Genomic DNA, 27347 nt, shown 5'->3' with positions numbered 1-27347 from the left:
TCAGTTGTTTGACATCACATCCAGGCACATTCATCTGACCTATTAATGCAACCAGCTCCAGATGTGACCACAGTTGCACTCCACACCCATCCCACTCCCTCTGAACCTCAGACCGGACATTGCGCCACCATAAGTTGTGTCTTGCATCTTTGCCCCATGTCTCCTGGGCCCAGTATAACATCTGCCTTCATAACCCCACTCTTCAGAAGTTTGGTGAAGGAATCACAGTGTGGGATCCTATTAGAACCAGTCCCTCCATCCCAACCTTCCCTCAACCCTTTTGTTATTGGTGCAGTCTGTTGCCTCCATTGTGCTGCCAACTCTGAAGTCATTGGACATGCTTCCTGGGTTGGCTGACTTTGGGCCAGTGGTTCTGGATCAGTTGGTGGGGTGTTCCTACTGCCTCCCCCCCCCCCCCCCCCCCCCCCCCTCATCCCAATCCTTTGGAATTAGCATGAACTAGGAAATTTTCTGTCCTACATGCTTATTTCTTGTGTGTGTGTGTGTGGGGGGGGGGGGGGGGGGGGGGGGAGGGTGGTACGAATTTACTATTCCCATCATGGTCAGTATTAATAGCAGCTCAAAGGCAGTATAGATTAAAATTGACAAATGCCATCAGGCATGTATGCAATGTGCCCCATGGGCTGAGCCATTCACAGCAATGTGGTCAAACAGCAGCCACAATTCAGTCTAGCACAGTCAGTATCTAGAAAGTGACAGATTTACCATATCAAAATTTCCAATGAAAGAGAACTTCACATTTATTCATTTTTCAGGCTTTCATATCTGATTTTTTATTTTTATTTTTGTTATAGACTTTCATAAATGGGCTATTATTTTGGTTTGTGGTTTTCACATGTATAATTTGTATTGTGAAAGTTAGAACTCTCATTGATCTTCCAATAATCTCTTTCAAGGCACAGGCTAAAGATGCATCAACAGTGGAATTACTCATAATTCAATGAATGCTTTTACTAGAACAGATTTGCAGCACATAGCTTGCAGCTCTCACAAAGAATGTACAGGCTAAAATGTTTAACATGTAAGCTTTTGCTGCAACTTTAGCATGTTCTCGTATCATAACAACAGAAACACAACATATCTCTGATACTCAATTTCTTCTATATTCATTTACATTTCTTCTTTTTTACCATCATTATTACTTTTCCTTTACCCAGAATTGGGGAACTTCACATTTCTTATAATGGAATTATCCAAGCCTTACACAACTTTCCATTGAATTCCCAAAATGCTGGCAATGGGAAATACTTATAATTACATTTATCATGTCTTGGGAATGGGCACATCAACTGGAAATCACCGATTGACAAAGCAGAAGTCTACAAAAAGGTATCGGATTTACTGCAGGTTAACAGGTAATGATGCCAAAAATTACCATAGCATATTTGATACTTGTATTTCCAACTACAGAAATATATGTAACTGCTTGATAGGAACATTGAACACATAATGAACAGTTTACAAAATACATTAAGAAGGAACTCATATTAAAATTATTGAACATCAAATGCAACAAATCTTTTTTTGTCTTCAAAAATATGCAACATATCATCTATTAAATTGTGATCTTTTACTTTACTTGATAGTGTCATCATCTTTCAAGAATGCTACTGAATCCACATCAAGAGGTTCTTTCCCAATGCCAAAACATGTTGTCTTTGGGAAGGCATATCCTCCTCTAAAATCAAAACACTGGGAACGGTGATATCTTGTTTTCTGCAGAAAAATAAAACCGATCATTAATTTTAAGCAGTCATAGATGTATTGGTTCATTTAACATACTGTTAAATTAAAATGGAAATGGTTGATTCACAAAATGTTTATCTGTAAGAGATTTGGGAACACACACCAGTTCAAAACAAAATTAAAATATATTCATTGGTCTCTCTTTCTACAAGCCACTCTTTCTACAAATTATCTGAATTTCTAGATTCAGGGCTATAAAATTTCTGTTAACTAAGGGGCAAGTAGCAATGTTTGTTATAAAATTGTATAACAAGTAATAATATACTGTAAATACAACTCACAATTATAAAAATAAAAATATGAAAAATACCATTGCAATCAACTAAATACTAAGTTAGAAGCAACACAATAGAACTAGTGAGGTAGCAGCCCTTTTTTTTTTCGCAGTAGATGTTTTAAAACTAATTTACTCTATTATATTTAGATGCTGTAAGTGTGAATAGCATTAATCAGAGTTGCAATAGTTGATTGTTACTACATTAAACAGATTAATTCTCTGTGATGTCTTTGTCTCTCATTAATGTATATCTTGACTCGCTCCACAACCCTGAAGGTTCTCCTTCTTCATGGGATGTACAGATTACGATGAAATGATGACTTAGTTAATAAATTATTGCATTATAAGAAATAAAAACCAAAATAAGAATGAATATAAGCCAATATTACAATAAATGGAGCATGCACAATTTTTTTTGTAACACTAAGAGTAGTACTGGTTTTTCAGTACAAGATGTAACTCTTATTTGAATCTATCTACCTTTTCATAGAGCTTCCATTGCCCCAGTCAATGTGATACTATCATTCAATTAAACAGTTAATGAAAGAATAGTGGTACAACTAAATGTCTTCTGATTAAAGGGCACCTTATTATTTAAGATTCTCTGCACTAATCTTTGTTAGTATCAATATCTGTTTTCCATTTCATTGTGTTGTGTAAGTGCAGACTGATGAACTTTCTACAGTTTGTTATATTGCAGAATGATCTGAAAATGTGACTTCGTTAATATCATCTGTTTGGGAATAAATTACATATGGTGTTCCTCAAGGTTACATCTTGGGGCCATTGCTTCTTCATCTGTTAGGCTGCTAGATACTAAGTTCGTTTCATTTGCAGATGATACAAACATTACAATAAGTAGCTACTCAAGTACAGAGTTAGTACTCAAGTACTTGATATTAAATTCAGTTGGGAAGGGCATACAACAGAACTGCTGAAGCAGCTAAACAGGTCTGTATCTGCAGTGACAATGATGTCAGATGCAGCGGGGTGGGGGGGGTGGGGTGGGGGGGGGGAACCACTTGCATACTTTCATTCTATTATATCATATGGGATTGTATTGTGGCGTAACTCGCAAAAGCGAGCAAAAGCTTTCAGCTCGCAGAAGCAGACAATGAGACTCATTTGAGGTGTAAATTCAAGAACATCATGTAGAAACCTGTTCAAGGAACTTTGTATTCTAATCACTGATTCCCAGTGTATTTTTTCCTTAATGAAATTTGTTGTAAGCAATACACCGCTATTTCCAACAAATAGCTCAATACATAGTATCAATACTAGGAATAAGAACAATTTACATAAACACCTAAAAGCGCTTACCTTGGTCCAAAAAGGCGTCCATTATTCAGGAACACACATTTTCAATAAATTGCCAGCAACCATAAAAAAACTTGGTTAACATAAAACACAGTTTAAACAGAGTTTGAAAAACTTTTTGATAGGCAACTCCTTCTACTCTATAGATGAATATCTTAACAGGGACTGTTAGACCAGGTTAAATAAAAATGTCTGCTAGATTTCAGTTTTGACAGCACTTGGTCACAACAGTCAAGATTAGGTATTTGGTGTATGATAAATTTATTAATAGTGCATAACAATGTTTCAGTATGACAGAGTATTAATTCTGTAAATATTAGTAGTTCCAGTTTACTGCAATGTGTTCACCTATTTTGACAATGTCCTGACAAATGATCAAGATAGTGAGTATTATATTCAGATGTTTTATTTTTTTTTGTTATACTTTCTGACTTGTCCCACACCCATGAGAATCATTTCATTTTTGGGTCTATGGAATGAAAACTGAATCTAATATGATCTACAGTTCTGAATCCCTACAGGGCACCAAATTCTGCTCTCTCTCTCTCTGTCTGATATCTTTAAACATGTTCCAAACGAAATGTATATAGTTTTTCTCTAGGAATTGTACCAGCTACTTTTTCTACCATTACCAAACTACTAACACATGCAACAATGAAGTAAGAACTTGATAAAAGCAGTCCTTTGATTGTCTTTATTGATTTTTAAAATTTTTTATTTTACAGGTGTAGTTCCATAAGATCAAACTGAGGTGCAAATCTCCAAGGTCATGAAACATGGCAGTACATGCAATTACAACATAAAAGTAATAACAGATAAAATAAAATGTTTATGAACTGAAAAAATGACAAGCCAGAAGTTTTCATAAACTCAGTCAACAATATAACACAGAAATCAGCTTCATTTTTCAAGCAACTCATCGACAGAATAGAAGCAGTGAACCCATGATGGAGGTCTTCAGTTTTGATTTGAAAGCACGTGGATTACTGCTAAAATTTTTGAATTCTTGTGGCAGCTTACTGAAAATGGATGCAGCAGTATGCTGCTCATCTTTCTGCACAAGAGTCAAGGAAATACAATATGGAGGCATACTGGATTTCTGCCAAGAATTAACTGACTGAAAGCTACTAGTACTTGGGAATAAGCTGATATTGTTTAAGGCCAATGCCAGAATACCCAGACTAATGAACAGGGGTTGACAAGAGCTTTGTGAACTTACATCACTTATTGCCTGAACTGTCCATTTCTAAGCCAAAAATACCCTTTGAGAATACAAGAGTTACCCCAAAACATAATACCATGCATCATAAGTGAATGAAAATAAGCAAGGTACACTACTTTTTGTGTCAAACTATCACTTACTTCAGATAACATTCAATTAGTAACAATGGCAGCATTAAGTCTTTGAACAAGATCCTGAATGTGGGCTTTCCACGACAGATTACTATCTATCTGAACACCTAGAAATTTGAACTGTTCTGTTTCACTAATCGTGCACTCATTCTGTGAAATTAAAATGTCAATTTTGTTGCATTGTGTGTTAGAAACTGTAAAAAACTGAACCTTTCTGTTATTTAGTGTCAGTTTCTTTTCTACGAGGCATGAACTTATGTCGTGAATGGCACTACTTGAAACAGTACACAACATGCTTTACTACCATGCTAGTGCCATCAGCAAACAGAAATATTTTAGAATTACCTGTAATACTAGAGGACAAATCATTTATATACACAAGGAACTGGAGTGGCCAACATAGATCATGCCTCACTCAGACCCCAGATCATAGCCTTGCTCAACAGTGTGGATAATGACCTTTTGCTATCTGTTGTTAAAGTAAGAGGTGAACAAATTGTGAGTTACTCTTGGTACTCCATAATGGTCCAACTTCTTGAGCAATATTTTGTGGTCAACACAATCAAACACCTTAGATAAATCAAAAAAGATGCCTAGCTTTCAAAACCTTCTCTTTAATCCATCCAATACCTCACAGAGAAAAGAGAATACAGCATTTTCAGTTGTTAAACCACTTCTAAAACTGAAGTGTACATTTGACAGCAAATTATGTGAAATTAAATGATCAGTTATCCATACATACAAAGCCTTTTGAATAACATTAGCAAACACTGATGATCTTGTGATTCTTCAGTTTTTCCCAGGGTATTTCTTGCTCAAACAGTCCATGGGTTTACTGCTAGTCCATAGTGTCCAAGGGGAACAATATTTCAGTGATCAGACATGTCACCATCGTCAGGTGTGCTGACAAACTGGGCTCCCGAGGACGGGTGGCCGTCTTAAATCCCCTCCCCTATCGAGGCATTCTCTCCTCGGTCTGCACCCGCACGTGAGCGGTTGGTGAGATGCTGGCATCGGCATCTGTCATGGTGTCGGTGTAATTGTCTCATCCACCCTAGTCGCCCATTCATTTCCTTTGCTGAGCATCTTTTAAATTAGACTCAATGCTGGTTCCCATGCCCTGCTGAGGTTGTAGCTGCAATCTCAGTTGATGAGTCCGTCCCTGGTATGAATTTCCGTAGCCTCTCTAATGATGCTGTCCCAGTATTTAGATGTCTGTGCCAAGACCCTGGTATGTTGGTAGTCCATTTCGTGATTTTCGGACAAACAGTGCTCTGCGACTGCCGACTTGTTCTCAGCAATGATCTTGAATGATGCGCTCTGTCTGTCCAATATAAGTCTTTCCACATTGACACAGAATCTGGTATATGCCAGCCTCCCGCAAACTGAGATTGTCTCTGACACTTCCCAATAATGCTCGTATTTTATTTGGAGGGCAAAAGACAATCCCTACTCAGTGTTTCCTCAATATTCATCCATTTTCCCCAATAGTGGGTCAGTATATGGTATATAGGCAATGGCTGTCTCTTTCTCCACGATTTCTTCCATATCCTCACGCTGTACTGTAGAGGTGGGGTGGAGAGCGCGTCTATCTGCCATCCCGAGTACCGCTTTTTCTGGAATACAGTTTTGAGGTCTTGCAGTTCTTGGGGCAGACTCTCAGCATCAGAGATGGTGCGCACCCTGTGCACCAGTGTTTTTAGCACCCCATTCCTGCACAGGGAGGTGGCAGCTATCCGCTTGCAAATACAGGTCAGTGTGCATTTTCTTCCTGTATACCCAGAGGCCCAGGGTGCCATCCACTCTTTTTTTGACCGTGACATCCAGGAATGGTAATCTTCTTCCTCCCCACCTCTACAGTACAGCATGTGGAGATGGAGAAGTCATGGAGAAAGAGATAGCCACTGCCTATATGCCATATACTGGCACACTCTCAGGGAAAACAGGACGAATATTGAGGAAACACCGAGTAGAAACTGTCTTTTGCCCATCAAATAAAATGCAAGGATTATTGGGAAGTGTCAAACATGATCTCAGTTTGCGGAAGGCTGGCATATACCTGATTTTGTCTCAATGTGGAAAGACTTATATTGGCTAGACAATACGCACCATTGAAGATCATTGGCAAGAACATCAGACGCACACTCGACTTCGGTACCCCCACAAGTCATCGGTCACAGAGCACTGTTTGTCTGAAAATCATGAAATGGACTACCAACATACCAGGGTCTTGGCACAGACATCTAAATACTGGGACAGCATTGTTAGAGAGGCTATAGAAATTCATACCAGGGACAGATTCATCAATTGAGATTGCGGCTACAACCTCGGCAGGGTATGGGAACCATAATTGAGTCTAATTAAAAAGACACTCAGCAAAGGGAACAAACAGGCAACAAGGGTGGATGAGGCAAGTGCACCAATGCCACCACAGAGGCTGATGCCAGCATCTCACCGACGGTTGACGTGTGGGTGCGGACCGCGGAGAGAATGCCTCGCGAGGTGAGGGTATTTAAGATGGCCACCCACCCTCAGTAGACCAGTTCATCAGCACACCTGATAATGGTGACATGTCTGATCGCTGAAATATTGTGCCCGTTGGACACTGTGGACCAGCAGTACACCCGTGGACTGTTCGAGCACTGATGAACTTATTAACACGTGATCTCTGAGTGATTCTAAGCCCAGTTGATAGACAAATTTATATAATTCTCATGAATTTTTTTGGCTTTCCAGGTATTCTTATACTTTTTGATTGTTTATCAATAACTTCCAACAATTGTTTTGCACAAAAAGTAAAACTTCAACAAATATTATCTCAGCAGAATGACAGCAAATTTCTATTCCCCGTAAAAAGAAGTGCCTCATTTAACATCAGCAGAATTTTCTGAATAGTTTTTTCTTTGTTCTTGGTAGCCTCATTTATACATGGTACTGCTGTCTATATAGTAAGGCATTTTCAGTAACTTTTGCCTATCTACCCCCATTTTAGATCTGGATACTCACATCAAAAAATTTTGCATCACCCCAGTTCCCAGAACTCCTGAAGATAGATGTTGACTGTCAATATTGTATCACAGACACAGTCCCTTTTAACTGTTCTAGATGTCACTAAACCTGCTCAGAGATGTAAACTACCATACATGTAGCAGCACCTATTAGACAGAGGGGGTCCAACAACTGAGCAGTTCCAGTCATTCCACTAGGAAGGAGATACACGGCTCGTGTTGTCTGTAATTTAATCATGCCTAGATGGCCAATACTGCAGTTCGATCATGTACGCACTTTTACTTTGTGACAGGAAGTGCTCTCAACAAGGGAAGTGTCCAGGCATCTCGGAGTGAACCAAAGCGATGTTGTTCGGACATGGGGGAGATATAGAGAGATAGGAACTGTCGATGACATGCCTCGCTCAGGCCACCCAAGGCCTACTACTGTAGTGGATGACAGCTACCTTCAGATTATTGCTCACAGGAAACCTGACAGCAAGGCCACCATATTGAATAATGCTTTTCATGCAGCCACAATAGTCTGCATGATGCGCAACTTCACTCCCGGCATCCATGGTGAGGCCCATCTTTGCAACCACGACACCATGCAGCACAGTACAGATGGGCCCAGCAACATGCCGAATAGACCACTCAGGATTGGCACCATGTTCTCTTCACCGATGAGTGTCGCATATGCCTTCAACCAGACAATCATCGGAGACGTGTTTGGAGGCAACCTGGTCAGGCTGAACACCTTACACACATTGTCCAGCGAGTGCAGCAATATGGAGGTTCCCTGCTGTTTTGGGATGGCATTATGTGGAGCCGATGAATGCCATAGGTGGTCATGGAAGGCACCGTAACCACTGTATGATACATGAATGCAACCCTCCAACCGATAGTGCAACAATATCGGCAGCATATTGGTGAGGCATTTATCTTCACGGATGACAATTCATGCCCCCATTGTGCGAATCTTGTGAATGACTTCCTTCAGGACAATGACATCGTTCGACTAGAGTGGCCAGCATGTTCTCCAGACATGAACCCTATCAAACATGCCTGGGACACACTGAAAAGGGCTGTTTACAGACGACATCACCTACCAACCATTGAGGGATCTACGCTGAATCGCCATTGAGGAGTGGGACAATTTGGACCAACAGTTCCTTGATGAACTTGTGGATAGTATGCCACAACGAATACAGGCATGCATCAATTCAAGAGTACGTGCTACTGGGTATTAGAGGTACTGGTGTGTACAGCAATCTGGACCACCACCACTGAAGATCTCGCTGTATGGTGGTACAACATGCAATGTAAGGTGTTCATGAGCAATAAAAAGGACGGAAACGATGCTTATGTTGATCTCTATTCCAATGTTCTGTACAGGTTTCAGAACTCTCGGAACTGAGGTGAAGCAAAGCTTTTTTTGATGGGTGTAGTATAAACTCTGTCGTTAAATGACTTGTCTTACTGTCTTAATGATTAATATGATTATGCGGATGAGTAGTTTGCTTCCTGTGTTCAGTAACATGGAGAAATGAAATGATAGCATGTACAGCTGTGCAACAAACTGACTTTGTTATAAACAAGAAAATTACCAAAACACAAATAACTAGAATGAAAAATAATTTAATTTTTTGTTGGATTTATTTAATATAAATTTGAATAATGAGTTGCCCATTGTACATATCAGTGAAATGACCAACAGTATTGTCCAGCAAACACCAATAAATGACTTGCTGTGTAACAAATAAGTGATTTTTTTTTTTTTTTTTTTTTTTTTTTTTTTAAAAAAAAAGACAGCCACATGATAACAGAGTACCATTCCCATTCTTAGCAGTCAGCCTGCTCTGTGTAAGTGAAAAACAAACAAAGTTTTTTTATGTTAATTGGCATGTAAGTGTCAACAAAAGTTCAAAGAAATCTGTAAAAGAAGTGATGGAGAAATGAAAGAAACGTGTTTACATTAAAATAAAAATTAGAATTAATGGAAATATTTGAGAAGGGAGAAACTGGAGCAAAACTAAGTTCTGATTATGGTATTGGAATGCAGACTGCTCAGGAAATTAAAAAGAATAATCAGAAAATACAGGATTTTGTCAGGGAATGCAATTCCAGTTCTGGACCATCTGCACAAAAAAGTATGAACAAATCTACATCTGATGAATTAGATTCTGTTCTTTTGCAGTGGTTTAGCCAAAAACAAAGAGGAATGTGCCATTGTTTCAGATGTGTGGTAAAAAAGCTACATTCTTTCATGAAGCTCTAGGATTTGAGAGATAATTTAAAGCCTGATCTGGGTGGCTAACAAGAGTCAAACAGTTCCACAGGGTCTACGAATTTACCATGCAAGGAGAGTGTCTTAGTTCAAACCTTATGGCAGCTGAGTCCATCCAGGAAGAGCTCCAGAAACTTATGGAAGAAAATTTCACACCAGACCAAATTTATAATGCAGATGGAAGTGGTCTTTATTGTCTACCAACCAGTATTCTTGCTTTTAAGGGTGAAGTTTGTGCTCCTGGATATAAGTTTTCTAAAGAATACATTATAATTTCATGCACTGTTAATGATTCTGGGAACCACAAAATGAAACTACTAGTGACTGTAGTGCCAGCTGTAATTCTGAACATGTGTTCCACCATCATCCCAGCCTTGGTAACAGCTTTTTAAATAATCTTTCCTTCTCACACAGTGACAATCCAAGAAACGGTCAGATTAAATTTTCCAAGAGGAGAAAGCCTTCATCTCCAGGCAATACCACTAGGGTAACTAGTTAGACCCACCCTAAATGACTGACAGAGCATGGAAAGACAGCCCAATTAACAAATATCTGAAAAAGAGTGAAATGATCAGAACTAGATGATGTGAAGACTCATTGTAGGATTTGTAATTAATGTCCTAAGAACACTTAATTCTTTATGTATATAGTTATGTCTGTATTTCACGGGGCAACATTAATGTTCCATTAACAGGGCAGTCATTATAGACAAAGCATAAACTCAGATTATGAAACAGTAGGGAAGGAAACTGACCATGCCCTTTTCATGCAAGCCATCTCGGCATACGGCTGGATCTTTGTATTTCCAGGTGAAGCAATGAAGAATAATTCAGAATACCTATGCAACATGTACCAATTAGAACTTAAAAAGACATGTCTGGAACATTCCAGAAAAGAAAACAACTTGCCAACATTTCAAACAAATTGTCCACAGTACGAAGTACTGACATTTTTGAAAGACATTACAGCTTCATGCAGGCATAAAGTAATATTTATCAGATTAGATTCAGTTTTCATTCCATAGATCCAAAAATGAGATGATTCTCATGGGTGTGGAACATGTCAGAAAGAATAACATAAAAAATAAAAAATTTGAATACAATACTTACTACCCTGATCATTTGTCAGGAAATTATCAAAATAGGTGAATACATTACAATAAACTATTTACAGAATTAATTCACAATTGCAATGAAACATTGTTATGAACTTTTAATAAGTCTGTCATATACATAATACCTAATCTTGACTGTTGTGACCAAGTGCTGTCAAAATTGAAATCTAACAGACATTTTTACTTAAGCTGGTCTAGCAGTCACTGTTAAGATATTCATCTACAGAGTAAGAGTTGCCTATCACAAAGTCTTTCAAACTATGGTTAAACTATGCTTTATCTGAAACCAAATTTTTATTGGTTGCTGGCAAATTTATTGAAAATGTATGCTCCTGAATGTTGGATCCCTTTTTTGACCAAGGTAAGCAATTTTAGATCTTTATGCAGAGTGTTCTTATTTCTAGTATTGATACTATGTATTGAGCTATTGGTTGGAAATAGAGATGTATTACTTGCAACAAATTTCACTAAGGAATAAATATACTGAGAAGCAGCAGTTAGAATACAAAGTTCCTTGAACAGGTTTCTACTCAATTTTCTTGAATTTACACCACAAATGATTCATATTAAATGCTTTTGCATGCTAAAGACTTTTGATCTTCTGATTATCAGCAGGACATTTCCAGACAGGCTAAAATATGCTGAAGTTAAGCCTCTGTACAAGAAGGGGGATACCATCAAACTATCAACCAATTTGACTTTTGCTGGCTTTCTAAAAAATATTTGAAAAGATTGGGTTCAAGTGTCTCCTTAAGCATCTGACTGGAAATACACTCCTGGAAATTGAAATAAGAACACCGTGAATTCATTGTCCCAGGAAGGGGAAACTTTATTGACACATTCCTGGGGTCAGATACATCACATGATCACATTGACAGAACCACAGGCACATAGACACAGGCAACAGAGCATGCACAATGTCGGCACTAGTACAGTGTATATCCACCTTTCACAGCAATGCAGGCTGCTATTCTCCCATGGAGACGATCGTAGAGATGCTGGATGTAGTCCTGTGGAACGGCTTGCCATGCCATTTCCACCTGGCGCCTCAGTTGGACCAGCGTTCGTGCTGGACGTGCAGACCGCGTGAGACGACGCTTCATCCAGTCCCAAACATGCTCAATGGGGGACAGATCCGGAGATCTTGCTGGCCAGGGTAGTTGACTTACACCTTCTAGAGCACGTTGGGTGGCACGGGATACATGCGGACGTGCATTGTCCTGTTGGAACAGCAAGTTCCCTTGCCGGTCTAGGAATGGTAGAACAATGGGTTCGATGACGGTTTGGATGTACCGTGCACTATTCAGTGTCCCCTCGACGATCACCAGTGGTGTACGGCACCATGATGCCGGGTGTTGGCCCTGTGTGCCTCGGTCGTATGCAGTCCTGATTGTGGCGCTCACCTGCACGGCGCCAAACACGCATACGACCATCATTGGCACCAAGGCAGAAGCGACTCTCATCGCTGAAGACGACACGTCTCCATTCGTCCCTCCATTCACGCCTGTCGCGACACCACTGGAGGCGGGCTGCACGATGTTGGGGCGTGAGTGGAAGACAGCCTAACGGTGTGCGGGACCGTAGCCCAGCTTCATGGAGACGGTTGCGAATGGTCCTCGCCGATACCCCAGGAGCAACAGTGTCCCTAATTTGCTGGGAAGTGGCGGTGCGGTCCCCTACGGCACTGCGTAGGATCCTACGGTCTTGGCGTGCATCCGTGCGTCGCTGCGGTCCGGTCCCAGGTCGACGGGCACGTGCACCTTCCGCCGACCACTGGCGACAACATCGATGTACTGTGGAGACCTCACGCCCCACGTGTTGAGCAATTCGGCGGTACGTCCACCCGGCCTCCAGCATGCCCACTATACGCCCTCGCTCAAAGTCCGTCAACTGCACATACGGTTCACGTCCACGCTGTCGCGGCATGCTACCAGTGTTAAAGACTGCGATGGAGCTCCGTATGCCACGGCAAACTGGCTGACACTGACGGCGGCGGTGCACAAATGCTGCGCAGCTAGCGCCATTCGACGGCCAACACCGCGGTTCCTGGTGTGTCCGCTGTGCCATGCGTGTGATCATTGCTTGTACAACCCTCTCGCAGTGTCCGGAGCAAGTATGGTGGGTCTGACACACCGGTGTCAATGTGTTCTTTTTTCCATTTCCAGGGGTGTAATATATTGTCCAAGTCACAGTTTGGATTTCTGAAAGGTTCTGATATAGAGAAAGCTATTTACACTTAAAGAGTGAGAATGTACTTAATTCATTAGGCAATAAGTTACAGGCTACTGGCATTTTCTGTGAGCAGTCAAAGGCCTTTGACTGTGTGAACCACAGAATTCTCTCAAGTAAATTAGAATATTATGGTGACACAAACGTTGCAATAAGTAGCAAGTTAAGTGCAGATTTATAAATAGCTGCTAATCAAATTTTCACTGACATTAACAAGAGGTTTAAAGCTAATTCACTGTCATTAAACTTTGAGAAGACCCATTATATGCAATTCAGAACCTTTGAGAGGTTTCCTTCCAGCATGTGTATAATATATGAAGACATGCAGATCAAAGAGGTTGACAGTGTTAAATTTCTGGGATTACAACTCAATAACAAATTCACTTGGGAAGGGCATACCACACAATCACTTAAGTGCCTAAACAAGTCTGTATTTGCAGTGAGAATGGTGTCACATGTAAGAGATATAAATATAAAAAACTTGCATATTTTCATTCTATTGTGTCATATGGGATCATATTCTGGGACAACTCACCAAACTGAGCAAAAGTTTTTCGGGTGCAAAAGTGTGTGACAAGAATCATTTGTGGTGTAAATTCAAGAACATCATGTAGAAACCTGTTCGAGGAAGGGGTTCAGTATTCAGGAATACATATTTTCAATAAATTGCTAGCAACCATTAGAAACTTGGTTTCAGATAAAGCACTGTTTGAACAGAGTTTGAAAGACTTTTTGATAGGCAACTCCTTCTACTCTATAGATGAATATCTTAACAGAGACTGTTAAGCCAACTTAAGTAACAATGTCTGTTAGATTTCAGTTTTAACAGCACTTGGTCACAACAGTCAAGTTTAGGTATTTTGTGTATGATAAATTTATTAATAGTGCATAACAATGTTTCACTCTGACAGCATGTGAATTCTGTAAATATTAGCTGTTCCAGTTTACGGCAATGAATTCACCTATTTCAACGGTCTCCTGACAAATGATTAGGGTAGTAAGTATTATATTCAAATGTTTGATTTTTTTATGTTATACTTTCTGACATGTTCCACACCCACAAGGATCATCTCATTTATTGGGTCTATGGAATGAAAACTGAATCTAATCTAATCTAATGAGTAACCACAAAACATGATTCGGTATGACATAATAGAATGAAAGTAAGCAAAGTATGCAAGATTTTTTATATTTATGTCTCCTACATCTGACATTATTCTAAACGCAAACACTGACTTGCTTAGGTGCTTCAGCAATTCTCTGGTATGCCCTTTCTAAATGAATTTATTATCGAGTTGTAATCCCTGAAATTTAACACTGTTTGATGATTACGATGTTTGGTTTGTGGGGTGCTCAACTGTGCAGTCATCAGTGTCCATACAAAGTCCTTATTTTTACATAGTCCAATTTTTTTCACAATTCAATCTAGCCACTTGTCATGAATGATGAGGATGATAAAATGATAAACACCCAGTCCCCCAGCAGAGAAACTCCCCAACCAAGCCGGGAATCGAACCCGGGACCCCGTGATCCAGAGGCAGCAATGCTAACCACTAGACCACGAGCTGCAGACGATATTGATTAGTGTGACATAAAACTTAATATCACATAAAACTGCAGGACCATGGAGTAATTGCTGATACATAGTGCTGGCAGTAGCAATATTATAGGCTATCCCAACACTATAAGGTTGTCTCTAGATGGCAGGATGCCATGTATACATGTGATGAAAACATTTAGGTGACATCTCACTGACTGAGAAACTCTGACTGTGTGGTTACGTATAGAGCAACAAGCAGTGAGTGCAGCAAGGTGGAAGTTTCCTGCTGTTTGGGGTGGCATTATGTGAGGCCACTGGTGGTCATGGAAGGCACCATAACGGCTGTACGATACGTGAATGCCATCCTCCGACCGATAGTGCAACCGTATCAGCAGCATATTGGTGAGGCATTCGTCTTCATGGATGACAATTCGTGCCCCCATCATGCACATCTTGTGAATGCCTTCTTTTAGGATAACAATATCACTCAACTAGAGTGGCCAGCATGTTCTCCTGACATGAACCCTATCAAAAATGCCTGGGATAGATTGAGAAGGGCTATTTATGGACGATGTTAACCCACCAACCACTCTGAGGGATCTATGCCAAATCGTGTTGAGGAGTGGGACAATCTGGACCAACAGTGCCTTGATGACCTTGTGGATAGCATGCCATGAAGAATACAGGCATGCATCAGTGCAAGAGGACATGCTACTGAGTATTAGAGGTACTGGTGTGTAAAGCAATCTGGATCACCATCTCTGAAGGCCTTGCTATATTGTGGTACAACATGCAATGTGTGGTTTTCAAGAGCAATAAAAAGGGTGGAAATGATGATTATGTTATCACTGTTCCAATGTTCTGTACAGGTTCCGGAATTCACACATCCAAGGTGATGCAAAACGTTTTTTGGTGTGTGTATTATGGATGTGGGAACTCCGTGACAAGAAAGAATATTGCTGGCGGTGGACTGAGACCATGTGCGAGCGATCTTTTACTGGCAGTTTGGTTAGTGGCTTCAGACATCATAGATGTAGCTCTGTTAGTATTAATAACATGTGAGCTTATTCAGATTTGGGTTGTGTTACTATGAATCTTACATTCCATCCATAGTGGAGCACTACATTGGTGACCTACAATAACTGTGTTTGCACTGAATATGAGATACCTACAGTTATTGCGCAGCTACATTGCTGCTGTTGTACCCCCATTGTGCTGCATTTTTCATGCATTTGGGCAGAAGACCTCATGCTATGATAATTGAATTCAGGGATAAGAAGCTTCAGATACGTCAAGTTATGAAAAGTGATAGTGTCATTCTTCACAGCATTGCACTGACAGTGGGGAGTAGGCTGAACAATGGACCACATTGAAAAACCTGCTATATGATTCTGCAGTGTGTAACACCGGAAATGCATATCCTCCTATTTCCATCTGCTGCACTATAAATTTTGTTTCCTTATTTTGCTACCTGAAGATATGACATTTCTGTGTCTTTATATATTGTAATTGTTTTACTGTTTGTATATATATATATATATATATATATATATATATATATATATATATATATATATATATATGCATTTATGTTGATTTGTTTTGTGAATATTATTTGTATTTATACGCTGGGTCTGGCCTAGGGAAAACTATGCTATCGAACGAATACATCGATAGGTCGTGTGGAGAACAAAAGTGTTTAGGATCTTTGGAAGTGTTAACTCTGTCGCGTGGAGCGTGGGCAGAGGGGGTCTGGCTGGGGTGGTGCAGTGGAGCAGGTGTTTTGTGTGAAGCTCCCGCTAGTTGCCGTGCTTTCGGGGTTTGGCAGCATGTAATTGCGCTCGACTTGCGATGATAGTTTCTGACATGGTGTCGCGGATGGGAAGCATTAGCTGGCGCACATCAAGAGCCCGTTTCGTCTGGTGACCGTGTCAAGAAGAAGGCGCGCCAACATCCAGCTTCTGCAACAGCGACGGCCGACAATGAGTGACTGTCGCCACCTCCTCGATCGATGGCTTCAAACCTTCAATCAACCAACAAGGAAGACTGGAAGCACGTAAAGTTTTAGAACTGTATGGCAGACCTCAGCTTTTCAAACTTTTAAAATTGTTGAATCACAAAATTACAGCAACGTAGCATGAACCTTTGTTGCTCATTGTCCCAATTGCTTTACCAAGCAGGGTCCCTTCCTTTTCCGGAATGAACCCGAGTGTCGTTGAAATTCAAACGCCAGCATCATTCGATTTCACTGCTTTAATTTCAAAGTTCAGTTAAGGTATTCATAGCTGGCTACAATATTTAGATTACACAAGCACAAATTAAGAGTGCGAGTTTTGTTACCATATTTTAACTTACCTGTGACTGCAGCTCAGCTTGGTACGTACTAAATTTTACTATTGTTAATTGTTCAGAATCATTTAATTCAAGTTCAGAGTTAAATCTCTTATTTCTAAATTGCTTAGATTCAAGTAGCTTTTTGAAATGATTGTTGAGGTAGTCCAAGACTAACCGTATTTTACTGAATTTCGATGTGCTTCAGAAAGAAAGCTCACTATTAACTTCAGTCACTAAATTAACTTTCGATTTTCCAGTTTTATTAATTCTTTTGCTAAATTAAGTCAGAGTGTAGTGAAATTTATTACTTCTGACAAACTTTCAGTTTTCACACTACACGTGTCAACCTTCAGTTGCCACGCTTCTAGTGCTAATTATATGTGTAATAACCTTTCTTTTTCAGTTACTATAGTAATTGTCCTTAGGACTGGCGACTGTAATTTCCCCAAATCTCAAATATCTAATTACTGCTAGTTAATTGTTAACGTAATGGCCGCACATTTACTTTCTTTATTAACTTTACCCCTTTTCAAAATTAATTTCCACCAGTTTCATTTGCATTTTTCCTTTCATTTAGATGTAACCCTTTCCTCCCTCTTTACCGACTAATTAACTTCGGTGATGATTGCTTTTCCCAAATTTCCATTAGGTACACGCTGTTTAATTTTTCACTGTCATTAAGGTCGATAAGTGAGGGGGAGGTTACAAGTGAAATCTACAACATTCACGAACAGAGTTACTTCTGAGTTACACCAATCTTATGGGTTGGATTCACGTTCGCATGCTTTGGCTGAGGTGCCATCTGTGCATGGATTCATTGGCTGCATTATCTTCCAACTCACTGAATATGTACTGAGTCGTAACATGTACAGAGCCAAACTGTATACCCACTCTCCCCCTATGGATGCCACTGTAGTAACCTATTGGACTGGGTACTTTTATTAAGCTGCCACCCTTTTGGTCGAATTAACCAAGCTTGTAGTTCAGTGGGTAACAAGATGGCGGCGATTGAGAAGTTCAGTGAATTTGTGCCTCCAGTTATTTCGAATTTTCAAATGTTATCCGGCATCAATAGCAAGAAGATGATCAACAAAAGTGCTTCGCAAAGTTTCAAGTCTAGTGCCACGCAAAAAACCTGCAGTGAAAAATCATCCAAATCAAAATGTAAGTGTGTAACATGTGAAGTCCATCCTGACAAAGCAAAACTAGTTGAAACTATTAATGCGTTGCAAGAAATTGTGCGCAGATCTTTGGCAGAAAACAGAGTGTTAGCTGATAGACTCAAATGTCTTGAAAATGATCATGGAAAACTAAAAACCGCCGAGCAGGGCGTAAGTGAATTCGACAGAAATAAAGTGTACACAGTAACCGATGATTCCGTCGCCAGTTCAAGTTTTCCAACACATTCTGGGTGTGCCGGTAACGCAAACCATAGCACAATCGTTTCGTCGTCTTTAGTAATAAATTCTCCTGCTGTGCTTCAAAAAACGGTAGGCCTATCTACAAAAGATCAAATCGTGCACCATCTGAAAGAAAAGCCTGTTATTAAGCAAAATGTGGAACCCACACAACAGAGTCCGTGTAAAATAAAGTGTGCAGATATCGGAAATAGTGTGTCTTCTTCAGTAATAGCTCAAAAAAACAAATTCGATATCCCACTACAAAACGGTGGTCATTGTGAAAAACAAACTTCTGCTGCATACAATAAATTTGCTCCCGAGACCGCAAAGTTAACACAGGTTCATAGTTATCAAAAAAGGTTACCGAATGCGCAAAAACAGAATATATCTAGACAGCAAAAACACGTTTCAAAACCTTCTAGCCCCAAAACTGTGATAAACAAAAAAATTTGTGTGCTTGGTGACAGTCATGGACGTGGAATTTCAGCACTATTGAAAGATAAATGTAATTTTCGTAACAGGTTTTGTGAAGCCAGGAGCGCAGTTTTGTGAGGTAAATAAACTAACAAACTCTACTGATGTATCTTACTTAAGTAATTGTGATTTTGTCGTGCTTGTAGGTGGTTCAAACGATATATATAGGAATGAAACAAAAGGGTTTGCAAAAGAAATGAAGGAATGCTTAAACAACCTATTACATACAAATGTACTCGTTGTTAACATTCCTCATCATTATGATTTGCCTTCCTGGTCCTGTGTCAACCAAGAAATTTACATTGCAAACAAACTGATATCAGAAATATGTTCTACAGTTCATAACGTAGAGATAATTGATACATACAATTTAGGAAGAAGATTTCATACAGCTCATGGACTACATTTAAATATGTTAGGAAAAGACCAAATAGTAGAAAAACTCCGAAAACATATCCTGAAGAAATCAGCCCCAAGTATCAAGATCGCCAAACAACCACAAATTACAAAATGGTTTAGGCCAAAAACAGAAGCTTTGATGGAAGCAGAACTGAACTCTGCTACTGAAAATTGCGTGCAAGAAGCCACACACAAAAATAAAATCTCGGCCAATTTTTTAGGGTAAGTGCTGTGTCAGAAATACCCTTTGAAAAGAAATTAATTAAACCCTTAACTGAAAAGTCACAAAGTCCATCATTTCTTGTATTACACCATAATGTCCAGTCATTCAGAAATAAGATTCAAATGCTGGAAGTGTTACTTCAGTCTCAAATAAATCCAGATGTAATATGTATTACCGAACACTGGCTGTCTAAAGAAGAAATTCAGTCAACCTCTATTCCAAGGTACTCATTAACAAGCTTTTATTGTAGGAATTTCTCCACACATGGCGGTACTGCTATATTTGTAAAGGACCAGATAAAATTCAGTGAGGTAGGCCTAAATGAGCAGATTGCATTATCTGAAGATAAGGAATTTGAGCTTTCTATTGTTAAGCTGCCTGAACTAAACTATATAATTATAAATGTATACAGAGCACCAAGTAGTAATATTCCAAATTTTATGACCAAATTAGAAGTTCTGCTGAATAGTGTCAGCTCATTAAATATGAGAATAATACTTTGTGGCGATTTTAACATTGATTTATCAAAAAACAGTAATGCTAAACTTGATTTGTTAAACATGACCAAATCCTTTAATATGATCCCCACAATACACTCTCCAACAAGATCAACAGAGCATACTGATTCAATAATTGATCAAATCTTCATAACTGATACTGGTTACAAATTCACTGGCGAAGTACTGAGCATGGGAGACAGTGACCATGATGCTCAGCTACTAAGCGTTGACATGGAAAATAGTAAAATCAGCCCCAAAAAAGTATTTCAAAGAAGAAACTTTTCATATGACAATATTAGGATTTTTAACTTCCTATTAGCTAAGGAAAATTGGGACAGTGTTTACATGCAAACAACTGTTGATAATATGTTCTTAAGCTTCCATAACACCTTCCTTTATTACTTTAATACAGCATTTCCTTTTGAAACAAAAACTTCAAGCAATCAAAACAGAAAGTCGTGGGTAACAAAAGGAATTAAAATTTCTAGTGAGAGAAACAGATTTCTCCAATATTGCTCCAAAAAATACATAGTCACTGAAGAATTTTCTGACTACTGTAAAGCCTACAAAAAAACTTATCTTAGAGTGATTAGACAGGCAAAACTTTTATGGAATGACAATTTCATAAGAAACTCTTCAAACAAAATGAAAGCTATGTGGAAAGTTATTAAAAAAGAAACTTGTAGTTCAACACCTAAAAAGGAAAACATTTCTCTAACACTTAATGACTCTAAGGTCACAGATCCATACACAGTTGTAAACAAGTTCAATGAATATTTCACCTCACTAGCAGAAGATCTCATTCAGGCAAACTGCAAGGTATCGTTCTTCAATTCCACCTATACGTCAAACAGCACTAATGCTACAATGTTTGTTTATGAAACAAACCCTGATGAAATTAGGAACATAATAAAATTGTTACCCAATAAAATCTCTAGTGGCTATGATGAAGTACCTGACCTCATATTAAAGGTGTGTGCTCCCCATATAGTAAAGCCATTATCAACCATCTACAACCAATCATTAAAAACTGGCATTTTTCCAGATGCTCTCAAAATAGCTAAAGTCTCGCCATTACTAAAGAAATGTTCCCCTGATTTAGTATCCAATTATAGACCATTATCCATATTAAGCATCTTTTCAAAAATCCTGGAAAAACTTTTTTATGACAGGCTTATAAAATTCATAAAAAACCACGCACCAATCAGCATTCAACAACATGGTTTTAGTAAATCTTTATCCACCCAGACAGCAATTTTTGAACTGTTGGACCACATACTGAAATCAATTGACCAACATAATATAGCCGCAGGTATCTTCTTAGATCTCTCTAAAGCCTTTGATGTACTAGATCATAAAATACTGCTTGTTAAATTGGAAAGAAGAGGAATAAGAGGTGTGGCTCACAACTGGCTATGCTCTTACCTACAAAACCGCAGACAGAAGGTATCACTTCAATACGATATTAATGTACAGAATAAAATAAATAATACAGTTTTCCTCTCGGAGGAAAGAACAATAAGATATGGTGTTCCCCAGAGTTCTGTTCTAGGGCCATTACTTTTCCTCATTTACATAGATGATCTTGTTGAACATATGAGTCCACAAAAAACTATCCTGTTTGCTGATGATACAAGCATAGTGTTGACTGGATCTAGCCCTGAATCCCTTCAGACAATATCTGATAACTCCATGAAAAACCTTTCTGAGTGGTTTAACAAAAATGGCCTATTGTTAATAGTGGGAAAACTGTATGTATCAACTTCCATCTAATTCCCACATCCAATCAAAAAACTATCCAAGTAAAGTTAAATAATGATAAAATTGAAAATGTAAATGCAACAAAATTTTGGGTCTATGGGTCCAACAAAATTTAAAATGGGACACACATATAAACAACTTATCAAAGAAACTCTCATCATTGTGCTATGTACTAAGAATACTAAAATCTACTACAAGTAAATCCAGACTAATGCAAGCATACCATGCGCAGTTCCACTCATTGCTCCGCTATGGAATCATCTTTTGGGGAAATTCAACTCACAGCACAAATATATTTAAACTACAAAAAAGAGCACTGAGGATAATCTGTGGCCTCAAAAAGCTGGAATCCTGTAAATGTCAATTTATAAAACTAAATGTTCTAAGCATCCCATCCCTATTCATTCAAGAAACAATCCTATTCACCAGGGAATACCTGTCAAGAACAGGCAAATTAACCCAAAACAATGATATACATGCTCATTATACCAGAGGGCAATCTAATACCCATCAAATTTTTTCAAGGACATCATCATACCAAAAATATATAACTCATCTGGGCGTCGTATTACACAATAAAATTCCAGAACAAATAAACTAAAGGCATTTCTGACAAAGCACTGTTTCTATTCAGTACCAGAATTCCTGGAAATGAAAAATTATAAAGTTCCTTTGTAAATACTGTGATTAGAGTAAAACATTCTGTAGGCAAAATAATAACCTGATTTCTACTATACACAACTATGTTTCAGTTTCACTTCCCCAAATTTTTTAACTCGCTTTTTGAATGTACAAGTACACATTCTATTAGTATTAAAACTTAATTGTCTGTGAAATCTCAATGTTAATTTCATGTTTAATGTAGTTTTTAAATGACATTGTCCTTCTGTTATGTTTCCAGTTGACATTTTCACTATTCTGTAATCTCAGTGATTATTTGTGTAAATTTAAAGTAGCACTACATTGCCTACATGTTTCTGTTGTGTTTCCAGTTGACATTTTCACTATTCTGTAATCTCAGTGATTATTTGTGTAAATTTAAAGTAGCACTACATTGCCTACATGTTTCTTATTTCCCCATGTAAATTGTTTGTATTCTCTGTATGTGAAGTTATTATATTCATCAATGAACAATTTTGTGTACATTTTTTTAAATGGCAGTCCATTGCCTATTTTTTTCTCCAAACTACATATTTGTTAAGAAAAATGACTTGTCCTATATCATGTGTACTTTGTACAATATGTGATCCACAGGATAAATAAATAAATACAAATACTTCGAGTGAGTTCATCAGTGTCAGTATAAAATTCATGACACTGCTTAGTCACTTAGGTGAACAGGCAGTATGGTCAGTGATATCATTGTCAGCTCACACTCTGACTGCAAATATGAGGCCACTAAAACAGCACCCTTCTGCCTCCTCACTTACTCCCTGGAGGGACAGTTACACCTCATCACCTGTGTTGAAGAATTAAAGGACAGGATTCTATCACAACTATGGTGTCGGTTACACACTCTAATTGATATACACCACCTGCCTGACCATACCCTATGGATATTTTGGATTGTCAAGCTGCCCACGCAAATGCCACTTCCCATGCTATGACCAAGAGCCATTTGATGTATGACTAAATCAGCATACAGAATGTGCAGCCCTAAAGCATAAGGCTGACCAGCACAGTACTGCAAAACAGCATCAAGAAAGTGCTGACTCACGATCCAATGGAAGGAGGAGGCAGTGGCACATGTCCAGGAAGAAACAGTTCAGCAACCCCTGTCACTCTGAATTAACAGCCACCCATCACTGGTCAGGCCAATTTGGTCGCAGACTTTGAGAGCATCAGTAGAGAGAAACAGGAAGACTTTACTTAGCCTACATTCCGCGAGTAGTAATAGTGGCAAAAGTACTTGTATGTAGGAGGTGCAGGAAGCACAAGAATCAAAAGCTGTTAAGTTTCTTTTCTTGTTAGAAATAAAGTTTTCTATTAATTAGAAAGTGTTCTGTACAGATGATGTTCGATTTCTGCCACCACCCATTGCAACTTCTCTCCTTCTTTGTTTGTGTCAGTGCTAACTCCCACACTAGCTGACACAACACAGAATATTCTTTATCATTCAACACTGGCAGTGTTCTTGATGCTGACAACAATGGCGTTCGACTAGACTTGTAACTGCAGTGGGGGCAAAATTTTCCTTCTGGTTATCACAAGCTGAGCTCACCTTTCCCTACCTCCACTGACCCTGATGTCACTGGATGTGACCATAGTGACAACAACAAACCCCACCCACCTGCCAATCATGCCATACCTGCTTGTGCAGAACCACTCCTGTTGGAACCACACCAGACTCAATGACTCCACTACAACTGTTGGCTGCCACATTCGCAGGAGGTGCACTGAACCCCACAGAATATCTAAGCTGCCTAGACACTTGGAACAATTATGCCAGCTTTCTCCCATTTGCTCCCAGCACAACAGATTATTCATTCTCAACCACATCAGTGGCCAATGCTAAATTGTTGACTCCAGTTTGGAAGTCAGTACTTTACCACCCACCCTCTTCTTCACCCCTGAGGCCTGCCTGCTCAGATGTCCAGCTTCGCACAGCAAACAATTAGATAATCCCAGTCTATGGATCTCGGACTTGCACACTGGACCTTGGGTTTGTTAATGTTTTCACCTGGACATTCATTGTTGAAGGTGTTGGTGAATTATTACCTGGAGCAGGCTTCCTTTGATACTTCCATTTCGTTCCTGATTTGTATGGCAGTGTTTTGCCTCACACTGTTAGCAGATGTTATGTCACAGGTCTCATAAACCATGCCACCACAGTAGCCATTCATAAAAGAGCTGCCTATATTATACAATAGCTTCTGCCATTTATGGCAATGCCTGGTGACCACCAGTTCGTTCAGTACTGCCTTCACACCATCGATCACACTCAAAAACTACAACAGTTTTATTTCAACATGCACACAACAAACATCCATCTTCAACAGGAAAATGATGCTATCCAGCGAAGAACTCATGAAACTGAGGAAGAACTACACGTGCTGCAGCACCATCACAACCAGCAACGTTGACTGCATCCACCCAATTCCGACGTACCCTGTCTCTCTCTGCACTGAGCTCATCCTGAAGCTCTTCCGTAGCTCTCATGTAGTTTCGCAAGAAACCAGATGTGCCCATCACATTGTCTATGGCAGCATTCTTTATAGTTAAATTCGTTATAACTGTAGTGGATTTTCTTTTAATATATGCACTTGAGCTCCCTAATAGATGCCACTCATATAACTCCCGTTGTCTTGTTCGGGTCGATGACAGTATGAAAGCCATAAGCTCATCATAAATCGTTTTAGTGACTGACTGGCCAGGCTTCTGGTCACAGTCAAGAAAGGTGTGAAAACGTGTTCTAATTCTCTACTGATTTTCTTCACTGTGAGCAATGTAGTGCAGTACAGGAACATTTTGCTCTTTTTGGTCTTCATTGGGAGCCATATCTGCCGTAACAGAGAAGTATTTGTCACGTTTTACTTCTGTTAAAGTAGTCAGTAGAAAAAAACCTGGAGCTATTTCAGTAAATTCAGTCTGAGTATCATATGACAGAAAATGAATGAATCATGCATTTTCCTCCTTATTGCGACATTTCAAATTTGCTAAAATTTTCTTTCATAACCATCAAAAACTCTAGGACCCCCGAAAATTGCCACTTCGATGGTTTCAAATAAGTCACTTTCATCTTTCAAAGTTACACCTTTTCCAATAATAAAAAAAAGGACTGGCTTTGATTAATTGCTGCAACATTTAGATGCAATAGCGCTCTTCTCTCACACTGTTTTGGTCTGAAAGATCTTCTATAGCTGAGCTACTATTTAGCGTATTTTCTATTTTGTCTCCTTCTAAGCTGGATGTTTTAAGAGTAGCGCTGTTTTGATGTTCACCCACTTTTTATTTTAGCTTTTTCCAGGCTCTTGATAAGCCCTGCCACAACCTACAGCCAAATCAGACTTAATAGATCACACACCAATTTTTGAATTTTTATGTTTATGGTATAGGAAGTCCACAGCTCAAACATCAATATCCCATAGCGTACAGATGCAACTCTCAAAAATTCTCGAAAAAAAATTTACTTTGAATTTTTCTGAGCATGCTTAATTCATTACAGTTACATCACTAATTTGATGAGCCATGTAGTTCTGCAGAACAATGCTTGACTGCACTGTATGGGGCACAAGTTCAATACCCAGGCAATTAAATTTTTAAAGAAACATGCATGTTCTACAAGTATTTCTGTAAAGGGTAAAACACATACAAAGTTTTAAAAAATTACTTTAGAGACTGATAATCACTGGTTCGGGTCTCGTTTCAGTCGTTTGTTTTCGTTCAGCGGGAATATCTACATCATTTAAACATAAAATTCTACAAAAAATGCTTATTCACATGTATCTAATAATTGTTTTTATGAAAATTGCATATAAGTTGTGGGGAAAATGCGATAAAATACAGCATTTGTATGGTGTGCTCAACCATATGAAAATTCTTGTTTCCCACGTTTTTAGTATTTACTATGCTTATTACACTGGCTCATGTGAGACCTCATATGTGGTATAGAGCAACGGACACAGTACAAACAAAGAATATCTAATTTTTCATTTTATTAACAATTTTTATAAAAATCGATAGTTGAGGATTTATATTTGTAATAAAAACTGGAATTTTGCAAGCAATATGTAATTATAAATAAGAAGATGTGTATTCTTCATAAATTATAATTATATATGTGTTAATTACTATATACTTCATGAATTTTTTGTTTGAATAATATAGATATCTTTACTGAACGAAAAAAAGCAATAAATAATGACCAAAAAGAGAACCAGCGTTTCTCAATCTTGAACACAACCTTTTTTTCCATTTTTATGTATTTTACGCTTCACAGAAATGCTCATGGAAATGTACATTTCTTTAAAATTTTTTGTCAGTTGGGAATCTAAACCAGCTCACCTGCATAGTGCCCTGCCATGTAACTGTGCAGCCAATATAAAAACTCTGTAATGTTAGTGAATTAAACACACTCAGGAAATTGCATACCATAACTCTGAAAAAATTAAAACAATTTCATTGCTGTGTTGTCCCCTTCTAGTCAAGCAAAGCAGAATAAAGCTTGCTTTTCTTTAATCCAGCCCCTTTTTGTTCTTTCTCCGTTTTTTATGACGCACACAAGCACTTTTGAATGGAAAAATTGATTAGGTTTTGATTCCATGGCTGTCTTTTCTGTGTTTGCTCACATTCTCGCCTAACAGCTTCTTTTACCTCGAAACTACTGAAGCGCTTGTTTTTTCAGCCCATCCTCCGATAAAGAAATCTAAAATCTTCTCATACCCA

The 27347-nt window shown here is 38.8% G+C and overlaps 1 protein-coding gene across 1 annotated transcript in view; it reads right to left on the bottom strand.

Annotated features, from left to right (window-relative positions):
* Positions 1–27347, bottom strand: part of LOC124594383 (EF-hand domain-containing protein 1-like) — a 188242-nt gene that overhangs the window by 143412 nt on the left and 17483 nt on the right. Inside the window, exon 2 of the mRNA XM_047132751.1 lies at positions 1601–1737. Coding sequence (XP_046988707.1) covers positions 1601–1737 — 137 coding nt within the window. The remainder of the gene's footprint in view (positions 1–1600; positions 1738–27347) is intronic.

Source organism: Schistocerca americana, chromosome 2 (assembly GCF_021461395.2).
Source record: "Schistocerca americana isolate TAMUIC-IGC-003095 chromosome 2, iqSchAmer2.1, whole genome shotgun sequence".
Lineage (NCBI taxonomy): Eukaryota > Metazoa > Arthropoda > Insecta > Orthoptera > Acrididae > Schistocerca > Schistocerca americana.
The sequence above is the reverse complement of the archived record's forward strand: the minus strand, read 5'-3'. Positions and strand labels throughout refer to the sequence as shown.